Source organism: Amblyomma maculatum, chromosome 10 (assembly GCF_055883805.1).
Source record: "Amblyomma maculatum isolate TAMU_Amacu chromosome 10, ASM5588380v1, whole genome shotgun sequence".
Lineage (NCBI taxonomy): Eukaryota > Metazoa > Arthropoda > Arachnida > Ixodida > Ixodidae > Amblyomma > Amblyomma maculatum.
The window spans coordinates 175,923,276-175,947,919 of NC_139353.1; the positions used below are offsets into that span (position 1 = coordinate 175,923,276).

Genomic DNA, 24,644 nt, shown 5'->3' on the forward strand with positions numbered 1-24,644 from the left:
GCTGCTTTTTATAGGTTTTCCAGTTCACAGGGAAAGGAAAACCCTCATAGGAAATGGAGAGCCCGACAAGTCTGGGCACGAAGGGATGACTCAATAGCAGGTGGTCCGACCGCATCTCCTCCACCTCCAGCAGACGGGCGAGAGCGGCGCACTCTCTCACGAGCTCCAGCCTTGGCCGGCGTTTGCACACACAGGCACGCACACACATTTGGCGCGTGGCAAGATCACTTCGAGACTTGCCCGCGGGAGGAAGCGTTGCGCGGCCGATGAACGGCGCCGAAATGGCCGATCCGCTCGCGGTTCTGCCTGTTGCTATGCGATGGCCGCGTCAGCTGTCCCACTTGTCGGTGGAGAAACGTAACAAGGGACACATATCCAGCTAATTCCAAAGAAATAAGCTACTTTTCCAGCGAGGACCGTTCTCATTTTATCTGCATACCAGGGAAGAGATAATTAATATGTTAGAAAATCTTAATCCCGTTAAAAAAGTTGTAGTACTAACCATTTTGTAACCGTTCCTTATATTATCCACCACATATAGACTATCATTACTCGTGCCCTCTGCACAGTTTCCGAAGCTGAGATTGTCCTCATTGCACCTACACGCCGAGAGAGCAATGTTCATTTAAAACAAAATATTCCCGTTAATTAGATTACAATTTTTCGCTTCATAAGTTGTTATACATGTCAGGTATACAAGCAGGGGCCGCGTAAACTGCTACCCCTGGTATAGTTGAACGACCACGCGACTCTCACGTCGGAGATAACAGATATCCAGCACTTATAATCCGACAGTTTTTCTTCACCTTTACATAAAGTGGGATGAAATTAAGAAAAAACTGCACATCACCTTTCAAACCCTACTTTGCAATATAGCAAAAAGGTGAGGGTTCTTCCATAAAACCTTGCATAAAAATTTTACCGATAGTCTCCTTTAGCTTGCTTTTTATTCGTGTAAATGAAGTTATTGTTGCGCACATTGACCATTTTGAAGCGTAGGTTACTAGATTGGTCCCCGATTTTGCAATGACATTTTTTTTGCGACACTTTATACTAGTAGGTTGTAGAGTGAGTTGGGACATGGTCCTATATTACGTGTTCCAGTATAGTGCACATGAGTTTATAGTTTTGCCAACTGCAAAAGTTTTGTCAATACTTCGGAAAATTGTAGTCCAATTTTATTATTTTCTGCTATTTACGTAGGCTCCTCTAATGGCCCACTAACCCTCATGCGACAATAGACAGGCGGTCATTGTGCGGACGTATGCAAAAGCCAGGAGCTTTCGAACAGTGCCTTTAAATTTCCTAGTGAGCGCCGAACACCTGCGATAACTTGCAGTCTGTGGTAATCGGTCGATTAGAGTCCTTGCATCTCACTAAGTTGTGTTGAATTGTGATTCAGACTCATCACAGATCAATGCAAGCGTCCCATGCCCATAGTGCTCACTAACTACAGTGATTCTTCTTTCCCTCTTTTATCTTGTATGCTTGTATGCCATCCACTGGTTCCGTAGGGGCATGAAGATAAATATGTAGCGCGATCTAGCTCTTGTTTACGTGAGAGCAAGTGCCGCTGCACGATTAGTTATGACTAAGCGGAGGTCGTGTACTCTACATCACATTTTAGCAAACGAAAGATCGGTTTCACCACATCGCGTTCATCACATCGCCTTCTTCACCACGGAGTGAAGGGACTTGTTTGTTATGAGCTACAGTCGGGCCTCGACAGGGCGCGGCAAACAATCCGGGGGGTAGCTTTGGACTTCCCTTTTTATTCGAGGGTATCTATGTCGTGTATGCGGTGGCGATGCCAAGCGCCGTAATCAAAGCGCCGGAGGTGCCTGTGTTCTCCCCCCTTGGGCAACGGCCGAGATTGGAGAAGCGTGAGTCTTTACGAATGATGCTGCATTGCACCTCTGGTGTGAAGATAGGGTGGGGAAACTGGGCCAGCTCGGCTGCTGATGAGAATCCTAGCGTCTGGCTATGGCCAAGTTCACCGGATTGAGAAAAGGGCAGGTCTTCCATCTTTATTGCAGTTCAAGTCACGTAATAAAAACAAATCAACGGACGACCTAGCTAAAGCATGTATTCCCTCCACGGGCTCCGCAGGGGCATGAAGATTAACACTTCATGCACACATGTTCGTTGTTTAGCAAACGTGAACAATTCGTATCGCGGTCTAGCCCTTGTTTATGCGAGAACAAGTACCGCTGCACGATTACGCACGATTAGTTACGACTAGCCGCAGGTCGAGTACTGTACATCTCAATTCAGGAAACGAAAGATTGGTTTCACAGCGGAAGTGAAGGTAACACTGTCAAAACCGTTTGAACCACGAATCTTCGTAAAATTCTGATATCCGCTTAATTTTCATTATTTATAAACTACAATTGCAACGAATAACGTACGACCAAGAGCATCCTCATACATTTTTTTAAGGCGCTCCAAAGTATCTGACGCAGCGGAACGACCTCGCTGTACATTTTCAAGTGATCCCCAATAAAAATGTGCGCACTAGGCGCAAGCAAGGTTTAAAGGATGATTTACCTGTGATTTAGCCCTTCTTTTGCTGAGTTCTTTATCTAAATACTTTTTCATTTATTTTTCTTTCTCCCAGCACACTTCAAGACTTGATTGCACAAGATCGCATGATTTTCAGCTAACGTTTACAGATATTGCACTTTTCACCTCTGTTTTCAACGTGTCAGAAACAGACGGTGTACGACCGGCTGTTTCGTCAAATCGAGCCTCACGTGCATCTTCTTTTCTCACATTTCTTCTCACAGATGGAGGAAAACACAAGGACAGAATGCTCCTCCTCTACGTAGACATCAAAACGGGAAATCTGCGCGGAGACAAAGCAAAATACAAAGCTGGCGTCAGTCTTGCTGAAAACCTCATACAGCACCTGTGGAGTGAAGGCAAGTACCAAGCATTTGCCTTAAGCTATACTTTCGACGGCTTCACACCGCCTGTGTGGCAAGCGTGCTGTTCGTCTGACCTCTTTTTTTTTCTTCATTTTCTAGATGGGAGGTCGTTAGCTAATCACCATTCGCTCAGATCGTCAACGCTAATCAGATATTTTCCTGTGTTTGGCTCCTAACGTTATTACCGGTAATGAGTACTGTGTCGTATTAAGAAGATAAATGTTTTCGGGTGCTTGTCTTGTTTTTTCACTCTTTACATATCTTTATTTCAATCCCTGCGAGGGATACGCACATGCGGTCTGCGCAGGTCGATTGTACAGCAAGGCGGGCATCACGTACATGACAGAGCTTGGTGATTAAGCAATTAACGGACATTGGCTATTAAACTTTTTACTTTTGATCTTACGGGCCAACATTATATTAAGCAAATGAACGCCAGCACCATAAAGGATGAACCAAGTTTTATTTTTTTCATTGGCAATGACATTGGAAACAGTTAACGTAAAAAACAAATCGCATTTCTTGCTGGTAAAGCTGACTTCCCGCACTGCACATTTTAGAACATCATCTCTTGGCGTTTTATTGGCGTTTTACGTCAGCTTCGCTGCTTCTACAGCACAAAATGTGCAATCAGTTCCCGTATTTTATGTATTATACGTAAAAGCGACGCCGTTTTAATAAAGTGAATCGCGGTTAGTTAAGTTTGAGTTAGAAATGCCCCTCGACATCTTAGGCGAAGCCAGTCTTTCTATATTAATATAGGGACAAGACATGAAATTTTGAATGATGCACGCAACGCGAGAAGATACCACATCCATTGCTCGAGATGACCTAGGAGTGTCGGAGCCTGACCTCCCGTTCTGGAGAAGGGTTCGAAGCAACATGCATGCCGTTTTCTTCTCTGCTCCGCCGGCCACAAACAGGATCAGACCAGTGTTCGGCGGCAGAGCGCATCAGGAGACGGTGCACTGGAGCGGTCTACTAGGCGGGAAGCAAAGGTAGCAGCTCCTACAGGCTGCTCCGCTTTAATATCTCCAGCAAAGCTGCCGAAGAGCGTTGTTGTGTGCCATTGCAAAATAGCATCTTTTGAGCTGGCCGGATGGGGAAAACTTTTCCAGGAATATTATTCTGAAAGCAATATTACGACCGCCAAAGCGAGACCTCCGATGGCCGCAGCTACGCCGTGAAGATGAGCCGTGAAGAGGCATAACTACAGTCCCCTCATACGAAACTCCGCCTGACATGACACTTGAATTCGCGTTACCCCTATGCTAAGGGCAAAAGCTGCCAACTAGGGTCGCTCCTTTCGTATGGCAGGGTCATATCAGAATCAGCACGCAAGAACAATTGGCATTAGTTAACCCTACGTGACTCAGGCAAGTCCATAGGACTTGTTTGAAGGGTGACATCATATGTGGGCTGATAGCTTACGCTCTCGCGTCATAGCCTTAAAGGATGAGCTTAAGTGTGCCCAATAGTGTAGCACCTTACACTGATAGGGCGTGATAGGGGAATAATGAAGCGGGGAAAAGAAGCTTCGCCGTTGCTTTCGCAATTCAACTAGGGTTAACCAGAGCTAATCCATAACAAGACTTCTTAAGGTGCGCAGGTTTGCGCATTTATTTACTGCGATTCTAAATATATCCTAAATCCGACATAATGACCCAAAACTTACATAAAACAACGACACACTATGCACTGTCCCAGTGCACAACTTGTCCCCATTGGTTGTCATCGCGACTGCGGTGAACTGAAAAGTTTTACACGAAAAAGAAAAATTGTATGCGAAAGAGGACCAGGAAATCTCGCCAGTTTACTCGTGTGATCGAAGTGGAGTCATTGGTTAATTATAGCCAAAACGGCAATGAGATGTTAAAATGGCCGAGCGAGCTAATGTCGACGTCCAAACGAACGTGATGCCACGCAATCGCTAGACGACGTGTTCCGAAGTCTGAATGAAAACGGGCTAATAAGTGGTCGAGATCGATCACAAATTGTATAATAGGTGTCAGATAATTAAAATAAAATACACTTAGGCCAAACGATTGCGAGGAGGAGGAAGCAAGACTAAATAGAGACGGGCAAACATTTCCATGCTGAGCCTCTTGCAACCGTTTGTCGCCGTTGCGCGCTTCTACCAACGGTGACGTCTTGGAGAACCGGCGACGAGGCACATCTGAGTGCGTTGGGAAGGAGGAGCGCCGGCACAAAAGACATAGCGGCCGCCCATTGCTGGGCAACGTTAACAATTCACCACTTGATGATTACTGCCTAGCTTGGTACACAATGTCGTGAACAATGCAGCTGCTATCATAATATCCGCAATTTGAAACCTCTACTAGTGGCGCATCATATACTGTGTGTAGCATAAACGCTCAGGCTTACGCATTTCTCCAGTGCAGATCATGCAGCCCTCTCTGGTTTTTCAAAAGTTTGATTAACTGATGTGAAAGACGGAATAAAGTAGATGTCAAGAAACCTTCGCTAGAGGGTACAATGCATTCATGACTCTTAAAAAGCGTTCACCTGATTTCAATTTGAGCAAACGTTTGTTTGTTGTTTTTGTCTTTTTGTTGTTGTTGTTTACTTTTTTTATCTAGGTCCGCTCGCCTGCCGTAGGTTTGAAGGCTATGTTCTGCGGAAAATCGAGATTGGCGTTTGCGGTGAGATTAAATATTCATGATTCTGCCTGTGGCAAAAGATAGTTCTCAGGGGACATGAACGCGAACTTCTTATTCATTGCGAGAAATGTGAAATATCTAGGCTACTTAACCAGACCGCTGTCTTGAGCTGCGATTTTGGTAGTAGTGCTTATGAGATATATGAGTGTTTACGTGGTCGAACGCAGCACTTCTGAGTTAACGTGTTAGTTAAAGGAACGCTTTATATGTCGCGCGGACTACACATAGCGTATATCTTACGACTGTATAGTGATGAGTACCTGTGCGATAACAAATGTATAAATTAATTGATTGGTGATTAGAAGAGCAGCAAACTGCATTACGTGAGCGACTGTCTACAAGGGTAGCCGCAGGCGGAAGCATAATGTTATCACGTCATACATTTAGGGGCGCAGCTGAAGTGTTTGTAAATTATAGCTGAAACGGTCAGGATTTCTCTTATAATAATGAATTGAAACATGTATTTCGGCAGTACGAGAAATTCCCTGTCCAGAAAGGACCCTCAGTTCTGAGCAGCGTTTACTTTCAAGGATAAATTAAAATATAAGAATAAAGGAAACACTAAGCTACCACCATTTAATACTATGACACGCCATTTCTATAGGGGAGAAAAAATAAAACAACGTGCGTAGCGACTTTCTTCTCTGCGCTGCGGGAGCCAAATGGCCAGAGCGAGGACGGTAATGTGTTATGGAAATACATTACGAGGCTGACTCAGTCTTGCATCAGCGGAAGCAGTCATCCACGCAGACACGGACGTTGCGACACCGTGCATAGAAATAAATAGGATAGTGTGATCGCTTACTGTAATCCGCCACCATGCATTCCACTGCGCATGCCCAAGTATGGTCACTCGCGCACAAGGCTGGTCCAAGTTGCTGACTACCGCTTCACTAGCAGCAAATTGTGGCTCCGTGAGCCTCACCAGGTCTCGCGGTGCGTAACATCTAGCCCCTCACTACCCAAATAAAGATCTGAGTTTGAACAAGTGCAACTTGTCGTCGCTGCATCCGTTGCCGATGCGGAGACGACGTCGGTTTTTCATGGGACACGAATCAACTATGCCACCATTTAAACCATGTGGAGGCTAAGAGGAAGAGAAAATGTCGTTGCCAGAGGCAACCAGCCGCAGCGCCACCATCACTCACCCTGCGAGGTGGTAAATAGAGGGCAGGATGGAAAAAGAGGGAGCACTGTGTGCTCATGAGTGCATTAATTTGTTTTGATTTAGTTTGTCACGTGCTGTGGAGAGAACGCGGTAGGTGATAAACAGACACTAACTTTGTATTGAAAAGAAACTATTGGGCTGACTTGCGCCCGCAACATAATTTAGCTACACGGTGGCGGCGATAGCAGAAAACGTGCTCCTGTTGTCGAATTATGAAAGACCGCAGAATTCGGCAGCTTTCAATTTAATGTCGGCAAAGAACCATCTACAGAACCGGGCGAAGGAACCAGTAAAGGTCTGGAACGATGCGGCAACTGTGAGCTTTGCGGCGATCCCTCGGGAATACTATGAGCGCATTCCACGCTACACAAAAAGTGATAATGCGACATCTCATGACATCCAGCATGGAAAAGATTGTTCGTCGCGCTACTATCAATAAGGCTACTAGCTGGTGCTCTTGAAAAGAAGTACAAATAAAGGTTTCAGTGGTTCATCGCCATATAGTTTAAAGATCGCATGAAATAAAATTTACTAAAACTATATGAAATGCGCGCGAACAATGCCTATCCTACTATTCCTATCTGTGGAGCAAAAGTTTCTAAGATAGCATCTTTACCCCTGAACATATTGGCGATCTAGTGTGGTGCTCTTGATCTCCCCCCTTAACTCAACGCAAGAAAACCAACAAAGAAAGCAAGTTGCGCCGTCGCCCTACTGCGACCAGAACCGCTTTCCTCATTACAGAGGGTCCAATGAGTGGGCATACCTAGCAAACACCGATTACGTCATCAGGGGAAAAGGCGTAGAGATTCCTCGCCCTAGGCGGGTTGAGAGAGGTTGTCAGGAACATTTAGTAAAAAATATTTCTAAATTACGAGTTTCACATGGATCTTTTGAATTTAAATGTGATATTACGACCATCTCTATGAATTGCTTAAAATCAAATATTACCGCAGGTAAAGTGTCAGGGGTCATTTAACGTCTCAAAGCAATTCCGGCAATGAGGAACGTCATACTAGAGGGCGTGAGAAATATGACCACCTGTGGTTATTTACGTGTACTGGTGTCAAGCAATACACGGGGGCTTTGTTTTTCGCTTCCGTCCAAAAGCACCAGCCTTGGCCGGGATATAACCCGAATTGGGGGTTCAGCGGTCGAGCTCCCTAGCGTAGCCACCGGAGGAGGATGTGAGGGGTAATAACACGACAGCATTGTCGCCGCTTCAGCGATGAACGAAGAACTGTTTGGCGACGGCTCAGTCCTCAGTTTAGCGTGAGGAAAATCAGCATTGGTATAATCGGTTTGACGTCAGAGGTGGATAGGTAGAATTGATAGCCAAATATTGCGTGGTAAAGATAACTCACGATGGATGTGATGGGGTTCGAAGACACGGAACTTGGATCCAGAGTCGCACTCGCAGACCTTAGGCCAGCAGTTATGTTTGCCTAACCTATTTATAGCGGGAATTTTTATTCTGTGGTTTCATACCGGGATTTTATTCCGATTAGATTGTCCCAAGCTACAAGCTTCTACGAAGATGTAGAATCGTCAATGCGAAAGGTAAAGAAGCAGTATACTGTACTAATTGGCGACTTCAATGCCATGGTAGGGAAAAAGCAGGCTGGAGACAAGGCAGTAGGTGACTATGGCATTGGTTCTAGGAATTACAGGGGGGAGTCACTGGTTGAGTCTCCAGAGCACAATAACTTACGAATCATGAATACCTTCTTCACCAAACGGAAGAACCGTAAATGGACATGGAAAAGTCCTAACGGGGAGACTAAAAATGAAATTGACTTCATAATATGTTCAACCCCCGCCATTATGCAAGATGTAGAGGTAATCGGGAAAGTGCGATGCAGTGACCACAGAATGGTTAGGTCCCGAATTAGCCTGAATCTTTAGAAGGAACGCAACAGACTATTAAGAAAGAAACCCATCAACGAATTAGCTGTGAGGAGGAGGGCAGACGAGCTCAAGATCTCGCTACAGAATAGGTACTCAGCTCTAACCGCGGATGGCGACATTACCCTAGAACCAAGGAACAATAATTTCAGAGATATCATTACTGAGTGCGCGGTAAAAGTAGGCGGTAGGATATTTAGAGAGGATACCGGTAAGCTGTCTAAGGAGACGAAAGATTTGATTAAGAAACGCCAGAGTATGAAAGCTTCCTTTCCAACAGACAAGATCGAATTGGCCGAGATATCAAAGCTAATCAATAAGAGCAAGGTGGCCGATATAAGGAAGTATAACATGGAGAAAGCTGAGCATACTGTGAAGAACGGATGAAGCCTTAAAGCGGTAAAGAAGAAATTGGGCATAGGCAAAAACCAGATGTATGCGATAAGGGACAAAACGGTCAACGTCATCACGAATATGGACAAGATAGCCAAAGTAGCCGAGGAGTTCTATAAAGATCTCTACAGTAGCCAAAGTATTCAGGACCGTGATGAGATTGGCGGTAGGGAAAAACAGTCAGACGTTCCACCAGTGACGAAGGACGAGGTCAGGAAAGCATTAGAAACTATGAAAAGGGAGAAATCAGCTGGAGAGGATCAGATAACTACGGATTTGCTGAAGGACGGGGGGGATATCGTGCTAGAAAAACTGGCCACCCTGTATATGCAGTGCCTAGTATCAGCGACGGTAGCGGAACCATGGAAGAATGCAAACATTATCCCCATTCAAAAGAAAGGGGTCTCTAAGGACCTTAAAATTACAGACCAATCAGCTTACTGTCTGTTACGTCTAAGGTATTTACTAAGGTAATCGCTAATAGAATCAGGGCAACCTTAGACTGTAATCAAGCAAAGGATCAAGCACGTTTTCGGAAACGGTACTCTACTATCGATCATATCCATACCATCAATCAGGTGATAGCAAAATGCTCCAAATATAACCAGCCCTTATACATAGCATTCATTGATTACGAAAAAGCATTTGACTTAGTTGAAACCCCGGTGGTGATGCAAGCATTGCGAAATCAGGGGGTAGATGAGCCGTGCGTGAAAGTGCTGAAAATATATATATAGTGGCTGCACAGCAACCATAGTTCTGCATAAAGAAAGTAACAAAATTCCCATAAAAAAAGGTGTTAGGCAAGGCAAGGAAACAATCTCCCCAGTACTATTCACAGCTTGCTTAGAGGAAATATTCAGATAATTGGAATGGGAGCAGTTAGGAATAAGGGTAGATGGAGAATACCGCAGTAATCTGCGATTTGCTGATGACATTGCCTTGCTAAGCAACTCGGGGAATGAACTGCACATAATGATTGATGACCTAGACAGGGAAAGTAGAAAGGAAGGCTTGAAAATCAATATGCAGAAAACTAAGGTAATGTTCAATAGCCTCGGGAAGGAACAGCAGTTTACATTAGGTAGCGAAGTACTGGAAGTAGTAGGCGAGTATGTCTACTTAGGAAAGGTAGTAACCGCAGATCCGGACCATGAAAAGGAAATAACAAGAAGAATAAGATTTTGATGATGCTCATTTGGCAAGCACTCTCAGATTATGACTAGCAGCTTACCGGTATCGCTCAAGAGGAAAGTATACAACAGTTGCATAATACCTGTACTCACCTATGGGGCTGAAACGTGGAGGCTAACGAAAAGGATTCTACTTAAGTTGAGGACAACGCAGAGGGCTATGGAACGAAAAATGGTAGGGGTAACATTAAGAGATAGGAATCGTGCAGAGTGGGTCAGAGAAATAACTCAGGTTACCGGCATTGTAGTGAAAATTAAGAAGAGATGGTCATGGGAAGGACATGTAGTGCGAAGAGAGGATAACGGATGGTCGCTTAGGATAACAAACTGGATTCCAATGGAAGGAAAGCGTAGCAGGGGGCGGCAGAAAGTTAGGTGGGCGGATGAGATTAAGAAGTTCGCAGGGGTCAAGCGGATGCAGCTAGCACAGAATCAGGTTAATTGGAGAAATATGGGAGAGGCCATTGCCCTGCAGTGGGTATAGTCAGGCTGATGATGATGATGATGATGAGATTGTCCCAATTTTTGTTATTGCTGCCTCGTAGTGCATTTACGGCTGTAACAATCCTCTCATCGCTCTTTGGAGCTCACGAGCGTGGATCCACTATAGTCGCCACACTGTGAGACGATCACGGCTTCAATAGGGTTAACCTTCATAGGCTTCAAGTTTGCCTTCATGCTGTTCGCAATGATTGTAGTCTTTTGTACTCTATATTGTACTACGCGTCTCTCAGTGCGTTTTTTTTTTTCTTTTGTGGAATAAAGTCTAATAGGAAAATAATTAAGTTAACCAAGTTTATATCGGGTTGGCTAAATTTTACCGGAAATGCTTGGAAGATTATTCTCAATGTGCTTTAAGTCTTGTGTTCATGAACAGCTGTATCTCACTGATCACCTTCGATAGGTTGAGCATTATATCATGCAGATGCAAGTGATGAAGTGTTGCAGCTAGTATTTACGCTGAAAACGAGTCTCCTTTACGTTCCTTCCGCAGCTAATTCCAGGCGACCTTGCTTTTCTTTTAGAGTGGGGAAGATGTGTTAAGTATGTGTTAGACCCCAATAAGAGGGTGGCTCTGCGCTTAGCTTCAGCTGAAGCCTACCTGTGTTGTTCATATACAGCCTCAGCCTGCGAGTTCTCATGTGATATCTAGTAGACCGTGGGATGCGAGGGGAACATTCGAGAAAATAATGAAAGGGAGAAAAAGGGCGTCGCGCAACCGCGTTGTGTGCAACTGTCCGCTGTGTGTCCCCTTGATGATTGCCAGAGGGCGCTGCGCAATCACCCACATCTCTCGTTCTCCCTCTCATGGCGTTACTACATAAAACGCTGCGCGTTGCTCGGCAGTTGCAGTCCATTCGATCACCTAACGTTTTTGATGTTTTATAATAATAATTGGATCACATTAAAGGCGCAGTATCTGTCACACCTGTTTCTGTGGACAACTTAACCGCGCTATAAGGAAAGGGAGGAAGATTAAAGTGAAAGCAGAAAGAGAAAAAGGGGTGCCGGTAGTGGAGGGTTCCGGAGTAATTACGATTACCTCGAGATGTTTAACGTGAACTGACATCGCACAGCCCACAGGCGCCTCTTCATTCCCTTCATCGAAACACAGCCGCCAGCGGTTGAGATCGAACCCGGGTACTCCGGCACAGTTTTCGGGCATCTTTACCACTGCACTAAGGTTGCGAGCTGACGAATTTTTTGTGTACCATTTTTGCAGTTCCTTCAAGTCGCATGGTGAATGTGCTGCTGTCGATCTACACGACGACTGACAAGAAAGTCTTCAGAGGGGCACTGCATACACTGGCGTCGCATGATAACAGCTCTGATTTTATTGACCACGTGGGTAAGAATAACATTTTGCTTTTTCAGCTTCTTTGCACAACTGATTCTTTTCTATTTTAATTATAACAACTTTGAGGAGGAAAGAAGTATATCAATAAACTTAAAATAAGGGTATGTGGAACAGTAAATCACACTCTAAACGAAAAAAAAAATTAGCAGCTGGGGCCAATTTATTCAATTCATTTGTCCCTTATGACAAAGCTGGGGCATTTTGAAATTACATTGATTGCTGGTGTGAACTAGAAGCTAGTGTCGATGCCTTTATGCAGCGAAGGCGCTATGGGTGCTCTCTTTTTGTCTCGGAAAGCTCCTCCACATACTATGGTAGAAAGAAAGACCTTATAACGAATTTTTGGGAGAATAACTTCATATGCTTGCCTGAGAGAACTGTCACTCATATTCTGTGCAGGGCACACCGATTCGAATAACGCATTTTTGATATTACGATATTACTTTCGGTATTTAACCATAGATGTTGGCAGATTGTATAGAGAAGATATGTTTGGTATGAACATCTGCAGTAGCAATGCCGCATGGCTAAGAGATCCTGTGGCTATATTAGCAACAAATTTTTGTCTTGCTGCAAAAAACAAATACAGTTGCCTAGCTAGGCGGAACGTAATACCAGAAGCAAGAATCCACAACCACCTAGCGTGAATGCACATCGCAATTTGTCTAGTGCCCTCAAACAACCTCTGCGTTTACCCACAAGACCAAGTGGGGATGAAGAGAAGGGCACGGTTAGGTTATTCCCCCTTCACTCTCCGGCATGACCACTGCTTTCTTCGCATCCACTCAGTCAAAATAAAATTCCGCGCATCCCAAAAATCTGGACAGACTCGTACACATGGGTTTCGGGCGAGTGTTGCTGCAGCATTCGGGTGTCTTTGTCCATATTTCTCAATTAATTCGAACAGTAAGGAAAGAACCGTACACCCGAGATATTAAACTCCAAATAGTAGTTATTGAAATAATTGGGCACGTTGGCTTTCTCATGCTTTTTCGTCGAAGGCGAAACATCACAAATATAGAAGATATGAAAACAATACACTTCATGGTTTAAAATCTATTTCGCGCGCGACATTTGAGAACCGCTTCAAACACAAGCCGACGCAATATCAGCCGCACTCAGAGATAGTTCAAGGACTATGAACTAGATACAGAGGAACTATGTTCAAGAGGGTGGAATATACCCATTGAACCCGCAATATAAATATCTGAACAAGAGATTGCTATTGGCCACGGTTCTGGGAATGGAAAAGTAAGATAAATGGTGGTGTATTTGAAGAAGCAACTTCCGTCTCTATCACGATCTTCAAAATTGTGCGTTGCAATTAAATTGCTCTTGCACAACTCAGAGCAGGTCACTCTCTTTTTCATATGCCGCAAGGGAAAGTTGTGTTGCGATGCTCGATCGTATCTGGTGTGCTAGAGCGGACATGACGTCATGCCAAATTTGCTCAATTTTGTGCGTTCTTTGCGAAAGCATGTACAAGATGTTTTAGGTGTGTTGAACCTAGTATCTTCCATTGGGTTCATGTGTTCTATTTTGGTCGTTACGTGTCAAACGAAAAACTACTTGTGAAGTATTACGCGCAGTTATCGCTCATTGCTGACAATGTTTTCCAGCTGAGCTTCCCATTATTTTGTTTACAAAGATTTCTAGCGAAGGAATAATCGACTTTGGCGTTGCATCTAATAACCTACACTTGCCTTCGTATTTAACGCTGCTACGGACGTAGTGCATGACTGCTGTGCCAGGAGAGTCTTCAGTGAGAATTTTGCCGGAGATTTAAGTCAGTAGGGTTGGCAGAAAGTTAGGGTATGGGGTGTTGTATTTTTTTTTCCGACTCCATACACTTCTGCGGCAGCAATTCCCCCGTCCGTGCCAGTATATCCCAAAGTCAATACAATCTGAAAACTTTCCACCGAAATTTATTCATTTCAACCTTCTCCTGATATAGTTATTCACCACGTCGTCTGTCGCTGGAGGCAGTAGCGCTGCAGTAGCTGCGTATGAGTGTGTCAGAGTATCCTGTTCTCCAATCCTATTTCTTATGGCCCTCGTAATCCTGTTGACGGCTCCAGCAAGGCTAGCAATTCGACGTGTAAAATTCAGCCCCTGGGTAGGTGGCATGTATTCTGTCCCTTATATTGGGGCTCTAATACTGGCTTTAATTTTTTATTTCAGCGTCGATGTGTATGTTCAGCTTCCCTGTTATCGCCATTCCTATCTCTAAAAACCTGGCTAGCCACTGTTTCGCATATTAGTAGGTGATGGTGGCCTTAAGTTCCGGTATCTACAGTTCCCACTCTTGTCATGTGTTTGTTCCCTAGGGACCTCAGTGTATTTTGGTTAATCGACTTGTCTCCTTACATGACCAGCTTCCCTTAAGACATGTTTTCTAGCCGGGGTCGCACACGTAATTTTATTTTATTGATGACGTATCGCATCGCTGGGATGGTTAAAAGGGTAAGCAGCTCTTTTCTGCCCATATGGAATCCTGCTTACCAGAACCGCTTTACAAAGCGTTCGGCACGTTTTCCCACGCTCCACTATAGTGTTTTCGCGGCTGGTAAAAGACGTGCTACACCGGGACCGAGCTACGCTGCAGTGTATGAACCTGTTCGCGAGTTTAAAATTTAAACATAACTGTAAACATCGCTCAGAGCTACGTGCCTTAAAGTTCAACCCAAGCCGTGATTTTCACATTTCTTGCTGATCTAAGCAGTGCTGCTTTATAAGGATACGCCATAGTAAACGGAGCTTACGTTCACAAGAATACCTTTCCCTTAAACCTCACACGCCATGAGCAACACTTTACTCACTAGGTGCTGAGTAACGAGTGCTTTGTACAATCGTCGATATTGCCTGGTTTGGGGAGTGGAGGAGTGCGTTGTGGGCTGGCTGCACGTCCAGTGATATGGAATAAAATCACGCTCTCGCATGCAATTCTCTACACAGTCTGCGATCTTCTCCCCTCCACTGCCGCAGGCTTGGACGTAAGCGGGACCAATTTACTGTCTACGATTGCGAGCATGTACAACGAGCTCGGCGTGGCTCGCCATCGCTGGCAAGGGGACGGTGCAAACAACCTCTTAATCAACCTCTACCCGACGTTCAGGATGTCCTTCATCACGGCTCGACGATCGTACGACCTTTCGGATCAAAACTACGTGGACAAGGCGTACGTCTGGACGGCCGACAACGCCTTCACGATCCGTCGATTTTTGAGGTGCCAGTTCTTTCCTGTCGTGATCGTCCGTTAAGCATAAGCGGCTCTGAAGACGCAACGGGGCTGCTCTTTGCTGGGCACAAGGTCATAGGCTGCTTAACTGATTCTGAAAGGTAAATTCATAGGTAGGCGAAAGAGTTTAAAATAAAGGGCATCGCTGTTATATTTTACCGAAGAATGCATTTCAGCACGCAGACGTCAAGCCCGAATATATCTCAATATAATGGCAATATAAACAAACACAGTAGCCTTTAAAAAGTTATATTGAAGGTAAATTGAACCTCAGTGTTCACAACTCATTCAATATATGAAACGATGTAGAAACAGGCGGTAATCCTAACGTCGAGTTTTGTTCACTATTCAGACGTTCAACTATAGGGCGTCTGCGCAGCCTTTGACCCTTGCTGGTAGCGCCAGCGCAGTGAAAATGCTTGAATAAATGAGCACAGAACTATGGAAGGCAGAAATTTGCAGCTACAGGCCGTATCACTGCTATTCGGCAAAGCCTACATACCTGCACACAAACCCTAGCGGTGAATATGACAAGGCGTGCAAGAAGGCGTTGTGAAAACCTATTGTATCTTAATTTTACCAAGTAAATATATTGTGTTCTGGCAACAGGAGAACACATCTTAGGATACAGAATGACTAATTCAAATGCATTGTAAACTGCTGTTTCACTGTCTAGCTTGTATCGAAATTGTGCATCAATATCCTAGTTATCTATACATGCAATACTTTGCGATCTCTTCCTATTTTGGTATTTATTGGTTTTGCTGTGCATCTATTGGAAGAACCTGTTTAAGAGCAGACATTTTCAGACTCTTTTATTGCCCGAAGCGTGAACCTATACGCCTAAAGAACACGTTCATTATTGACAGTAGATGACGTTTACCTTATAGCGACGCCCACATATTACTCACATGGGTATCTGGAGGAACAGCACTTCCTGATGGCACATCCCAAGCCTGCTTGAAGTGCTTATAATAATTGCATGGCTCCAGGCAGCCGCGCGTTTTGCGAGAAGTACTTCAGTGAAATAGTTATTTACGCTTAGATATTATAAAACTGAGTTAATCAAATTGTTTACATTTGATAAGAAAAGTTAGCACGAAATTGGTTAGGACGGAAGTTAGGGATATGAAAAAAAAAAAATAAGATGTTGGCGCACCTCAGTTTTCGCCGCTACAAAAATATTGCCAGCTGTTTTTTACCTTTCTGTTTTATCCTGCGTATTTGGTGCTTCAGAGAAAGCGTGTTAAGCAAGTATGCATTTATATTTTCTTTCATTTTGATTTCGGTTTGATTATCTTTTATTTCAGCAGAATTTGCACGGTGAAATAAAATGACTAATGACATGGCCGCCCTAGTCGGTGTGTCGCCGATGATATCCATGCTTCTGCAGCTTTGTAAAGAAAATAAATGTAGACGAAAACTACAGAAGGTGTAGAACTCCGATGACTAGTGACGTACACGGCCGGTTTAGTTGGGGCGCAACAGATGATCAGCTTACTAATAACTTCTTTACTCAGGCAGGGCCGTAAAAACCATGCTCGCGAAACGCTTTTCCCAGGCAGGATCAGTCACAATAAATCTAGTCGGACTTGTCAGATACATCGTAAGGCCCCTTTATTCAATAGCATTGGCAGCTTTCCGACACTATGGTGTAGGTCTGATACGAGCTTAAGTAGTTGATTTCATCGGAGCGTTCTTTGGTAGTTAAAGTGGTTCCATTTCATATTACCTGTGTCGCCGGATGCAGCAGCATATGGTTGAGAAAGAAATGAATTTAATATAAACCGATTATTAGTGAAATGCAGTTCGGCGAGATTTGAAGCGTGCCAAGTTCGTTACGAGGTAGTGGACCAAGAAATGTTTCCTGACGTGACAGCTGCTTAGTGTACAACAAGCATGACAATGAAGTATAGAGACCTGGGGCTATTTAAGGCATGCATTTGTTCTAGTGTGGTCGCGAAAGCAAACGACGTTATGGCACTGAAATCCCAGTAGTCTTCCCTGAAGCAGTCGCCTTCAAGCCGCATTAGACTACACGTTTTGAGTGGTTAGCTTTTTCGGGCTTTCGTAGGATGGGGCTCTGTAAAGTCTTAGCAAGAACTAGTTGTTTACCTCTTTGCGCCGACGGGGGCGTTTATTTATTTATTTATTTGTTTATTTATTTATTTATTTATTTATTTATTTATTTATTTATTTATTTATTTATTTATTTATTTATTTATTTATTTATTTCCAATACCTCAAAGACCCAAGGAGTACGGGGTTTTACATGAAGGGTTTATTTCGCATATAGGGCGTGTTCGTTTTCAAAAGCGTTGGTTACAGAATACAACCTGAATTTCCCTCCACTAGAATCAGCATCAAGCTAATGCAATGCAAAGGAGGTACTCGCAGCAGGGCATTTAGTGTTTTTATCTACATGATACTGCATAACTTTTCGGTCCGAGCGGAATGGGCAAAATCAGAGAAAAAGATAAGATATTTCAGCATGTAGTCGAAGTATATCATTTATACAAATAACACTGAAGCTAGACTTGGGACATATATAAGGCATTTTGATTACAGTCCTTTAGCAAACATATAGCGAAATAAAGCTGGTTGAAGATTCTCTTAATGGCCAAAAGCATTCTCACTGCTAATTTCGAAATTTTCAATGATAAAAACCTCCACGGCCAGTGAATTCTAATCACTGATTGTTCCTGGAAAAATAACAAATTTCGTCGATGTCGCTTTTGCTAAATTGTTGCGATAAGTTAAATTTGTGTATGTGTCTTCCTTTTCGAGTTAAGAAAGGCGTAGCATTAATTGTTGCCGAGATTCCGACGTTTCCATCCTTTAGCAGTGTAAAGCTCCTAATCTTAATATCTTTCGCCGGATTCTAGCTGTTTTATTTGATTGATTATGAGAAGCTACGAAGAATCAAAATTTTGGCATTTCTTACAAATAAAGCAGACAGCTCGCCTTTAAACATTTCCCACCCACGCGATGAATTCTATTTGTGTGAGTCTTCAACGTATTCCATTCAACGTATTTAAGCTTTGGCCGATCAAGATTCATAAGCTTTTTTTTTTTCATGCTCCTTGGCGTACCTTAAAAACTTGTCCTAAATACCTGTTGTTGTTTTTTTCATTGTGCATTTATTTAGAGAGCAGGTATGGTATTATCCAGTTAGCTGCTTATTAATAACGCCTAAACACCTGTATGTTTTTACTCCAGTCACAGGCATATTATTGAGAGTGTAAAGTTCATAGGCATCTTCTGTCTTGTAATAAGCTTGAATACTGTTTATCAACGTTAAATAAGATTCCTATTTGTTACACCAAAAGACATCGTTTAAGGTTTTATTTAGCAGTGCATGGTCTCAACAAGAGTGATTTTTCATAAAGAACGTGCAATCACTGGCCAAATAGCTCACATAATATTTTCATAACAAAAGCAACCAAGTCGTTTATAAAACCAAAAACAATAAAGCATCACACTCTCTTGCGGCACACTATAACTAATAGGTGGTGGGGAAGAATATCCATCAATCTCTACATGCTGTATTTTGTGTTTCAGGTAAGCAGCGACCCAATTTATTAATGGCGCTGGCACTCCAGTGCTTTCAAGCTTCAGAAGTAGTTTGCTGTGAGCAGCCTTATCGAAAGTCTCGCTGAAATAGATATATCGCGTCATTTCGACAGCAGTTTTCTACTACTGAATAAAGGTCTGAATGGCTGTAAATAATTGCGCAGCCATTGAAAATGTTTCTGAAGCGGTTCTGGCATAGAGTAAGAGCTTAATTTGTATTTTAAATCTCCATTAAATGATTTACTAAAGTAAACCTGTTTGACCGACCACATGTTAGTAGATAATTCCATCATCAGTGTTTCTAAGTTGCTTCACTGTGGAGACCTATTCCCTTTCAGGCACCTGATTCTTTTCTTTAACTGGATAATATATCGGCTGATCTATGAAATTATCTTCTTCAAGCGTATTTTCGTTTGGGATGAAGTTTTCAATTCAGTAGTGGAAGCGTTCGTTGAATTTGGACCATACTTTTGACACCTGTTTTGCTGAAAACTCTTCCAAAGCTAGTTACATTACACGTAATCGAGTTCAGGTTCTTTCCTCGCATTTGAACAATATTTTATGTGTGTTTGATTGCATCCTTCTAAGTACTTTTGTACTTTTTTGGTAGAAGGAAATATACAACGACAATTTTATGGTCCAATTCCTTCATGCACTCTGCTTAATGTATTCCAAACAAATTTTTTATGAGCACGAGGTTTCGAGATTTGTATGGAACTGGCAGACCCTCTTAGGGTAGTGGGCTGCATGACGTTTTTCAGGTTATTCGTAAACACATTGCAAAGGAAGTCTGACTCAATCAAGTGTGCATCCCATATTTTTATTGTGGCAATCAATAATGGGAGTATTGAAGTCATGGCAAGAATTATGTTGTTCTTGCCGAACAAAGACACATGCTGCGCATCTGGCCCCGGCAACCAGGATCAGGGTTTAGAAGTCGATAGAATGGGCCTAGTATGAAATTGTGTTCTTGGTAGGTTATTTTTAGAAACAAACTTTCATGATTTAAGTCTGGTCTATGATTGCAGGCGTAATGTTTCTTTTCGCCAGCACTGCGCTGACGCCCGCCCCTTCCACTCCCCCCAGAAATGCATAGCTGCCATGCCCCTGCCTGCCACGCCATGCATAGCTAGGTTTTTGTTACGATGGCTGCTTGCAGGGTGTGCGTAAGTAAAGCTATTTCAAGAGCTTCAGTTCTATTAACTGTGATTTCCGTATTGTTACTTGGAATAATGAAAGGTGGAGGTCGGTTACCTTTAGAAGTAATGCTTCAGACTGAAGCATCTGAAGCGGAGGCGAAGCGAACGAACTTTCAAGTTTTTTTTTCATCATGCCACCGCTTCTCCCGAAGACTTCATCATGCCGTCGCCCTCTCCCATAACCTCACGCTGCGACTACAATGCGTAATGAAGCCAGCGACAGCGGTCACCATGGCGTGACGTCACCAAGAGTGCAGCTCATTTTCACCTGATGTTCTGCAAATGCTGTCCTAATTATTGTTTGCTGGTTATCCGACATTTGTTTTTTGTTTTTTACCACGATTTCGATGATGTCCATGCACAATTAGCACGTACAACGCTATTTGGACATCTAATTGGCCTTTGTCTCTAATTAATAACTCCACATCCAGCAAACATGGCGCGCAGCGACATTTTGTCATCCTCTACCTCACAAATCATTCTTTTACTCCTAAATCTAGTTAACAACACGGGGCTTCAGGACATGTTTTGCATCCATTTCCAACTGACTTGAAATCACCAACATTATCAAGACAAGCTTCCGCTTTAAAATGCAATGCTTTCTTGAACCTTGTCGCTTGGGCCTTGCTTCCGGTTTCGAGTGGACAGCCTCTTCTGCTATTCAATTTACCAACCTTTCTCGTCCTGTCCTTCTTTTCCTTCCTCTTCCCGGTTAGGGGGAGGGCACCTCATCCCTTCCATCAAATTGAGATTTTGCGTATTTTCCCTGAAGTAAGAATCATGACGTTAAAAAGTTAAGCACCAATTCCTCTATCAGCTCTATACCAGACCTCAGACATGGCACACCCTTTGTGAATATTCTAGACGTAACCTTTAAAATGTTCGACAGTTATCATTCCCTTGGCGAATGATGCTGTTTACAAGATTTTGCACTCCTCTGAGAAACAATGCTTTGAGAATGAGGTCATACTTACGTTGGTAAATCAACGTTATTATCGCTGAAAAAGAAAGCACTTTGTATTGAGCATGAATCTCAAAGAAGGTGCAGCTTCAGCAGGAGAAAACTGCTTTTCAGCGCCGCGCTGAATTACAGATTCAAAACGCGCCATTGATGCAGTTCTAGATAGAAAGCCTAAACATTCATTTGACTCCATCAAAGGCGTAGTAGTGTTATCGCAGGGCTCACAAATCTTGTCTGTATAGGAGGTATTCAAGTGACGTCACGATACCCATTTTTTTTTTGTTCGAAGCACTGCTTCAGTAGTGCAAACGGGAGTGAGCAATGATAGCATGATTAGATAATTCGATGCACTTGGATTCGATCGTTTCCAGAATTACGAAATGGCAGTCACTGTCGCGTAGTTGGTTACTCCTGTTGCGTCCCACTGCTAACCTACGCTACTCAATGTTCTCTTCCCCTGAAAAACAAAATGTGGTAGCTGCGTTCCACTTTAAACAAGCTGTATGCGCTTGTTTAATAAGGGAACAAGAAATGGCGTAGAGGACTACTGGTTGGGCGCCAAAACTCCGTCAGCGAAAGAGCGTGTAAACGCCCCACGGGGACGGCGAATGCTAATAAACCCTGGTTTTAGGAGCGCAGATATATCGGTGTTTTTGGCGAAACCGGCTTAGCCATGTGTGTTGGGAAAGAAAGCCTATTTTCTTAACAGGATCAAGACAGTGTAGTCTAGAAAAAAGTCTGCGTGTTCGTTATGATTCTCCTGTGTTTGGGCCGCAAATTTATGTTGCTATGCTGGTGAAGCGCGTAAATACTTGTGTTTATATATTTAATATAACATAATTGCCTTGTTAAAATAATTTATTTACAGGACAAAACAATAATCTTGCGTTTTTGCTTTTTCTCTTTCAGACATGACATCGATGGAATTGTTACGAACTATCCTAGGAATGTTTTTAAAGTCCTCGGAGAACAAGAATTTGTGAGCAGGCTTAGGTTCGCAAAACGAACGGATGATCCCTGGAAACGTGTATCCTAAGATAACTATAAGACGTAAGCTTCGGGAGATACTTTGCTGCCTCGCGTTTTTCATGTTTTAATTCGTTAAGAATGACAGTTTGTACAAAGTACACGTCCATATACCAGTTTTTTCATCAGCACAGCTGGTGGAATCTGGTCCCGATAACATCCAATGTCATCGCATACTCATTTATAATATGTTCGTTTTCCCGCAAGTAAATCGGTTATTTCCCCCACCAAACATTATGTCAATAGCTAGGCATGGGCTCAAAAGGTGACTACGTAATGAGTAAAGTTTACAATAGGATATATCGAAAACAAATGTGGCACTACTACTAAATCTAATATGTTACCATAAAGTGAAAGGGTAAGAAATGTTATATTCCGGACATATTTGAGCCCTGCGAAATGCATTTCTTCAATCTATTATTCAGTAGTAATCAAATAATATAAGTCATCATTTGCAGATTGTGAAGCTGGTCATTTTCGCTAATCGAAGCTACTCAAGTCGCGAAAATAGGTCTGTGTATTTGCGCAGGCCACTGTTCACAAACTGTGCGTTTGTCATCAGTACTGACGCAGTGCTCACGTATTCTGCGAAACGACCAAGCTCAAGCGAGCGGTCTGATGTGCTTACGGATCTCTGACATAATGAAGCAATAAATATCCTATAATAAAATCCATGGTTTCAGAAGTGTCGCAAAAGTGCACAGCACGCATCTTTTCAAAACCGTGTGGAACTACTGAAGTAGCGTACTGTCGTGACGCTGGGGCTACGTCGACCCGGCCTTCACTTGGTAGCGTGCAGAGACTCGGGGTTGAAGTAGGATTGAATCTTCGAAGTTGGTGAAATATGTACAAGCAGGTTTAATGGCACTTTGAGAAACTTATTTACAAGATTATTTACACGAATATTTACAAGAAAAAGAAGGGTACATCAGCAAAATGGCAAGCGTTAAGAGTTCATAGCGAGAAGCGACTGGATGAGCCGTTTACCCAAGGCTCAGAGCGACATTTCGTGCTCTGCAGCGTCCTTAAAACCCCCTATGTCCAGCCCCTCTCTGAAGATGCTGACCAACCAAATCCAGGGCACGCCCCTCAGATATCGGCATCCAATCGAACACATCACTGCACTGATGGTCTGAAGCACTGACTGGTCCGGCATTGTTTCGTTGGGCGTGATCACTTGTTGGCGGGAAAAGCTTGGGAACGGCGAGGAGAGGAGGTACATTTCTATTCTTCAGCAAAGAAACCACAGGCTGGTTCTGACAAGTGGGTTTACTTCTCAGAAACCCAAGTGCACGTGGGCGCCGCATACGCTCCCAGCATTGTCCGTTTTCGACAATTGCAAATCTTTCCTGCATTCCTGGGAAATCACTTAATGGCTGTATGCGTCATGCTCCTTTCTTGTCCTGCACGTCAGCGGACATGTCACTCTGTCGTCTCCTTTGGAAAGTAGACATTCCTCACTGGACAATAGGGCTTCTCGACTGGAAGGGTGAACAAAAGAAAGAAAGCACTTCCTGCATTTCCCGCAGGGGGACGTTTCTTTGTGTTTTTCCAGACGTTCTCTTGACAGGGTCAATTTGGCATTTGCAGGCCTCCACAAAGCAAAACAGGATTACAAAACAGGATTCCTGGAAACAGGCTCACTTAGAGCCATTGGACCATCACCACATATTCACAATACTTTTCCATGCCCACAGGCGAACAATAGAGCGCGCAAATGCGGATGCACGGTCGTAACAGCCTCCTCCCCCGCCAGAAGAGTCACGGAGGGCAGCAGTCGCCGCTGCTGCATGAAGAGACGACTTAATGGCCTGCACGTGAACGCTTGAAGCTCACTGTTGCTTGTCGCGTTGTCTTGGTTGTTGTAGGCCAAATTGCTCGAGCTGTCTGAAACTCAACCACATGTCTAAACAAGCACTCGGCTCCCGTCTGAAGAGACCAGGTTAAAAGAAAACTGCCATTGTTGTTCGAGAAAAGCCCACTCTCAAGACGTTCAGGACCCACGTATGCCTAGAAAACCAAACGTGCTGCTTTACATAGTCACACATATACAAGCGCACGGAAAAAAAAAAAAACCTGATTATCAATTTCGATACATGGTGAGGAACATCTCGGACCGCTTAGAAAGAGCGGCTAAGCGCGTCCGCATTCCCATTTAACTTCCCCTTTTTGTATCTTATTTCAAAATTGTACTGCTGTAAAATCAAGCTCCACCTAAGAAGGCGACTGTTCTTCGATGTCGCAGTTTGCAGCCAAGCCAGGGGACAATGGTCCGTCTCTACGGTGAATTTGGCCCCTCCAAGATAGCACATGCAATTTTTGAATGGCCCATACAATGCAAGCGCACTCTTTCTCTGACGCGCAATAAGCTCTCTCTCTAGAACTCAGTTTTCTGCTCAGGTAGAGCACGGGGTGCTCATTACCGTCGTCATCTCTCTGGCAGAGAACAGCACCTAACCCTCGATCACTTGCATCACACTGGACCGTGAATTCTCGGTCATAGTCTGGAGCTCGCAATACCG

General features: G+C 43.6%; 1 protein-coding gene across 1 annotated transcript in view; it reads left to right on the forward strand.

Annotated features, from left to right (window-relative positions):
• The window catches only part of LOC146177982 (dermonecrotic toxin SPH-like), a 30,754-nt gene extending 7,941 nt beyond the window's left edge, over positions 1–22,813 (forward strand). The window contains exons 3-6 of the mRNA XM_084580687.1: positions 2,787–2,921; positions 11,991–12,116; positions 15,111–15,351; positions 22,006–22,813. Coding sequence (XP_084436813.1) covers positions 2,787–2,921; positions 11,991–12,116; positions 15,111–15,351; positions 22,006–22,132 — 629 coding nt within the window. The 3' untranslated portion in view covers positions 22,133–22,813. The remainder of the gene's footprint in view (positions 1–2,786; positions 2,922–11,990; positions 12,117–15,110; positions 15,352–22,005) is intronic.
• The last annotated feature ends 1,831 nt before the right edge of the window (positions 22,814–24,644 follow it).